The 6,000-nt window shown below is 42.9% G+C and overlaps 1 protein-coding gene across 4 annotated transcripts in view; it reads right to left on the reverse strand.

Moving 5' to 3' along the window:
• The window catches only part of LOC121550741 (collagen alpha-3(VI) chain), an 87,375-nt gene extending 82,094 nt beyond the window's left edge, over window positions 1–5,281 (reverse strand). For 3 of the 4 annotated variants that reach the window (XM_041863116.1, XM_041863110.1, XM_041863101.1), the window contains exons 1-2: window positions 5,156–5,281; window positions 1,317–1,913 (exon numbers count right to left, since the gene is read on the reverse strand). In XM_041863116.1, coding sequence (XP_041719050.1) covers window positions 1,317–1,913; window positions 5,156–5,246 — 688 coding nt within the window. In that variant the 5' untranslated portion in view covers window positions 5,247–5,281. The remainder of the gene's footprint in view (window positions 1–1,316; window positions 1,914–5,155) is intronic. The other variant, XM_041863121.1, reaches the window with a different exon arrangement.
• Between the last annotated feature and the right edge of the window lie 719 nt (window positions 5,282–6,000).

Genomic DNA, 6,000 nt, shown 5'->3' on the forward strand with positions numbered 1-6,000 from the left:
CTTAGTGTATGTAAACTTCAGAATTCAACTGTATGTATGGAGCATAATGTATTTACAGTTGTAATGTTTTCAAGTACTGGTGACAAATAATGCATTCTGATTAATGCATAGGTTGTAATGGACACCTATGATTTGTGTAAAATACTTTTTTGAAGGTTGTATTGATTACAATGAGCTAATGCTAAGCTATTTGCCATCTATGTGTGGCGCCATGTTTGTTGATATTATACAATGCATTCTGGGTGTCACGTAAACGTCTGTCAGACCAAAGATGTTATAATGAGATGAAGGGTAAACTTCCGGAAGTGAATGAAGGGAAGTGAATGATCGTAGACGACACACCCCATTCAACATGCATACTGCAAACAGACCAAACTCATCTTGTCTCGTCTTATTATCTTTGGTTGACGCGAAGAAGAAAAAACATTGTGGCGTGCACAAACTACCCATCGACGGATTACTTTCGATTTCTAGAAAGTGTGCTCAATTATTTTGATCAATGGTGAGCTCACCCGCGATGTGATGAATTATAAATAGTAATTGCTATTAGCTAATTCATATTGTGGTTTCTGACAGCCGAGAGTTATCTAAATATGACCGCTTGTGTTACGTCAATCTTTCCTCAGTTAGCGCTAGGACTAACGTAGCCTATATTTTCCAGTTTGGATGATTGTGTATGCTGTCGCTACTTCTGTGAATGTCTGAACATTGCATCCAAAAATAAACTGGTCACATTCAGGACATTACTTTGTAAGGACTGTGTTTGTGCAAAATGTTTCTGTTAAAAAACAGTGTGGTTAGCTCAAATGCTGACTGTTGCATCAATCGAAACTGGACGTTCTAAATAAGCGTTCTAATCACACTGGGTTGAGGAACGCTGCAGGGACCACTGTAGAGTGATCACACCCGTTTGTTGGTACGTGTGAAAAGGTTAAATTACTATTTGTTTTGTTGCCATTTGTGGCCTTGAGCAAAGCAATAGCAACGGCTAACCTAGTGCTCTGAGGCTGACCCTGTGCTGCTACCAGCCTGTTGTGTGTGGTGTAAGGGGGTTGGGCACTGCGTCGGTAAATTGAACAAGCTAAAGAACTATTCTAAGGGACTTTCATTTAGAAAATGTCTCTTGAATAATGTTGAATAAATGTCTTATTGAAACACTCATAAAGGTGTCATGAATGTATCACATATAACCCCTTCAAATTAGCTGTCAGCGATTTATTATTCTTACCTCAAGTATGGAATCAGCTACAAGACACACGAAATATTTTTTTCCATGAACCCCGCACCCACTCCTACCTTGCATTGAAGTTACCTACCTTCTGTGAATTCATTCTGAATGACAATGGTGCGCTGGGCCACCCCGTTAATATATGGTAGCAACTGGTCACCCATGCTTGCCACTGCCCTGAAATCGGGGGCCGTCAGAACAAAGCTCTTGTCTGTGGCGATAGTCTCCAGCTCGGCGGTAGCCGCGCCGCCGACCACCACGCCAAACGTGATAATGCTTGCTGCCTTTAGAGCCCTGTCACCCGCACTGAAATCGTCGTTGGACGGCCCAGCACTGATCACCACCAGAGCTTGGGGCACCCCCTCCTCTCCCCTGCCCCCTGATGCCGGATTCAACAGCCTCTCAGCGACTTCCTCCAAGGCGGCTCCAAGGTTAGCCTCATCGCCGCCTTTGAACTGAAGGGCCTTCACAGCGTCCAGGACAGCGGCTTTGGTGTCATAGTTATTTAGAAAGAACTGAACCTTTGGGTCCACGCTGTACAGAGCCACAGCCACCCGAATTGTGTCCCTGCCCACATCGAGGCCCTCAATGACTTTCATAGCCAAATCGCGCACGCGGGGGAAGTTGGCCTCTCCAACGTTCTCAGATCCGTCAATTAAGAGTACAAGGTCAGCTGACTCTTGTGCTTAAAAGGGAGAGAGAGAGAGACAAAACAGAAACAAAATGCAACGTGAAAGCGTTAAAACAGAGAAAGGGAGAGAAAGACAACATGCTGGCACATCATTGCATGTAACATTCATGAACACAATCAATCATTAAAAAAAACATCACAAAAGCACATTATACTGCATGTAGGCTGAACCAAGGAGTGATTAGATCTTGGGCTGAAGTGATGATGGATGCAAATTATTCTGAGCATGACCCTGTAGCTTGCTAAAATACTCCACAAATGTATTTTTCTGCAAAATGTGTTATTTATGATTATTTAAATAAAAATTTAGTTCAGTGCGAAAATGAACAACCCCAACAGAACATTACCAATGTAGCACTGTACTTAAAATATACTCATAATATGATAATTATATTAAAATTGTTTTTTTTTAACATATGTATAACATGTATAACATAAAATGTCAGTTTCTCCTTTTTATCTGTCTTATATCAGCTTGGGTTCTATGATAATTAACCTAAACATAACCTCCTGCCAACTCCATTGAATTCAGCCACTCCATGCAGACTCATGTTACAGACCTCAGAGTAATGAGTACCAGTCATGACCCTGTGGCCCATCCTTGATGCTTAAGAGCCCTTCCCGTTAATTAAGAGAATAAATAACTATTCTATAATATTTGATTGTACATTGTGCTAAGCTGTTATCTTTTACTTGCCCTGTTAATATTACACTGTGTTTGCCCTGTCAATATTATGCTAGATAAAACTTGAAATCTCTCGATCTAGGCTCTGCTGCAAGTCAAGGATGAGTCCAGGCAGGTTCATCACTGTTTCAGTTGTAGAATAGTATGCACATGTTTGACAGTTACTGATAAACCATAGACTAAACACAAACAAACATAAACAAGACACACAAGCAGTGGGTGGGTGGTTAGCCATTGTTAAAAGCTGCACGCCGTGTTTCGGGAGGCCGTATTGGAGAGACAGCTTGTCACCGCTATTCATTCGCTTTTTCAAAGATCTAAGCTATAAGGGTCTAATATATGGAGATTTGTTTAAATGAGACAAAAGCAGTTGTGATTTTTGTAGGGCAAATATAATGGACTGAAGGTGTTTTGCATATCTGTCTTTATTTGATGATAAAGAAAAGAGAGATAGACAAATAAAGAGATGATAGAATTGAATATCCTGTTACTGTGTCATGTAAATAGATGATAATCCTCCTGTAACAGTCTGTCATGAACGTTGAATTGTTTGAATATCCTGCTTGTAACTGTTGCATAGTCAATGTTGATGTAGCAAACTAAACTGGCAAACGAATGGTGATGTCTTTACCATATCAAAAAAGCAATGGATATTCCCATTGACTGAGATGGCATGTTCTCAGTTCATGCGCAAGCTTTATAAATTTGGTCAATCTGTCTTGGAAGAGGCGTAGCAGCCATCAGTGCCATCAAAAGCCCTCTTCTGAGAAGCATTCAGTGTCAATAACATGCAAACCTGGGTGGTGATCTTATAGTGTTACGGGCAAATAAAATATGATGAGAAACAGTGATGTTAATGGTGCCGGACAGTGGATGGTAAATGAGGGTTATCATGTTAAATACCCCTTAATTGTGTTAATACAGGACGCGATCCAGACATGGCCACACATTTGCAGCTACTTTCTTCTGACATGATAATGTGGGCATTAGTATGGTAGTGACACAGGCCCCCTGTTGTTACCTGTCACATCTCGAGGCACTTCTTTGGCTTCGACAGCCATGGGGGCACCCCCGGCCTGGGTGACTGCGCCGCACAAGCCCACCACTAAGTCCTGGATAATACCCCTCAGGGCCTGGAAAGAGTCTACGCTGAACACGTGTACGTCCTGTGGCACGCTAGCCATCTCCCTGAGCTCCCAGTCCACGGCGTCCTGCACTCCCACCGCAAACATGTTCACGCCTGCTAGCCGCAGCACCTGCGCCGGCTCAGCCACGTCATCCTGGGAGCGCCCGTCTGTCAGGATCACCACCGCCTGGGCCACACCCATGCCAGCGCGGCTGCCAGCCGCCGCATTCAGATGGGCCCGGATGAGGAAGTCCAGGCCCAGGCCCGTGCGGGTGCCGCCCCCTCGGTAGGCCATGGCCCGGATATGGGCCAGGGCCCCCAGCGGAGATGGGTATGTGTTCAGTTGGAACTCAGTTTTGGGCGAGCCGCTGTACTGGACAAGGGCAAACTGAAATCTGCCACCGCCACCCTCGTGCAGAGCTTTAACCACGCTGTACAGAAACTGTCGGACGTGCTCAAAGTTCTCTTGTCCCATGCTCCAGGATGAATCCACTAGAAAGTATATATCGGCAGCCAGGCCCTGTGCGCAATCTTCAAAAGAAGAAACCTGGTTTTGAGGACTCTCACCGAGCCGTGACAGAGCAAGTCCAGTGGTATGACTGTAACCACGACCCTGTTAATGTACCGAACAACAGTACAGCTGGAAACTAGGCCTATCAACTGGTGCTAAAATATTAAGGCAGTACACCTTAGCTCACCTCACCTGCCAACATGCTACCATAAACTAGGCGGAACTGTGAGGCCAGGGCTCCAAAACATGACACTGGACTTGCGCTCTAAGGCTACAGTGATTCCTGAGTAGATCTCATATTGAGTTTTTCTCATTCATACCATGAAAAGCCCTTTAAGTTCCTGCAGGGAACTAGACACTTTTGACTTGTTCCCAAACTTTTCTTGTTTCAAGAAAGGCGGAACCTCAACCCATAAATATAAATACAACTCTAGCTTAACAACAATATTAGCATTGTCATTCTTACATTTTGTTAAATGTCTGACATTTTTGTCAATTTAATTATTTGTGCTGAAAACAACAAGGATGATCCTCAACAGCACTTGTACAGATCCACAGATTTTTCAATAACCTGGATGGTCACAGTTACAGATGAGGCCTTCCGCATGGCCCTCGACCTTCGACTCTCCCGAGTCCGTACGGGAGTTGCAGCGATGGGACAAGACTGTAACTACCAATTGGATTTCACAAAATTGGGGAGAAAAAAGGGGTAAAAAGTACCAAAAAAATATAAAATAATATAAAATAATGAGGCCTTCCAGGTGCTACTAAGATCAATGGATATCTGAAGTGCAAAATAATAACCGATACTGAGCTTGGCTGACAAATACATCATTTTTGACAGGGGCCTAAGAGAGGGCACCACAAGGGCCTGCAAGTTGAATTGAAGAAAAAAAACAGTGAGTCAAGCTTACCTTCCTGTCCCTGGGCATCAAGTTTGGGCAGAAGTCCTGCGAACAGGATGCCAAGAAGAGCGCACAGCGGTAACAACCGGTGTTTCCTCATCTTCTACCAAGCACCAAAAAGAACACCTGCAAATGAAATAGAACAGGAAGTGTCATAGCAGGTTTATATTCTTTTCAGCATCACAACAGGTAACAGTATCTATGACAGGTATAATTCTGAAAATAATGTATATGACATCACAGTAGGTAAAGCAATGGAAGACATGAATGTTGCAATTTTGTGAAGGAGTCCTAAATGTGACCGTTTCCCTTTAACATTTCCATCATCAAAGCTTTATAATCTCAGTATTAATTAATCAAATACAATGCAACATAATCCTCCATCATCATTGTGAAATGGGCATACATTTAAAAATGAAAGAACTTACAGTATAAGGCAAATGACTGAGTTATTTTCATTCTGACAGGGACATTATAAAGCTCCTTGAAAACTCTAAATTAAGTTGTGGCCTTTGGGTCTGGGATAGACCACTCACTCACACAAACTCTGACACGCACATACCATCCCAAATCAGTTTGACAAAAAAATGAAGGCTTGTCTGCACTGTCCTTGCCATATGAACTTTTGGAAGAAGAACTCAGGGCAATTGAAGCAAACTAAGTGTATAGTAGTATTTCAGATGAAATCCATTTCACCAGCAAATCCAATCTTACAGAATTCTGGAGTTGCTCCATATATCTGTTTTCCTCCTTGTTTTTGTTCTCCACCCTTTCCCACTGTCGTCACATGGTTTGACGTTAAATTCCTAATGTCAACAGCATGTTTAGAGTTATTTTTACTCTTTAACTCACCA

Source organism: Coregonus clupeaformis, chromosome 4 (genome assembly GCF_020615455.1).
Source record: "Coregonus clupeaformis isolate EN_2021a chromosome 4, ASM2061545v1, whole genome shotgun sequence".
Lineage (NCBI taxonomy): Eukaryota > Metazoa > Chordata > Actinopteri > Salmoniformes > Salmonidae > Coregonus > Coregonus clupeaformis.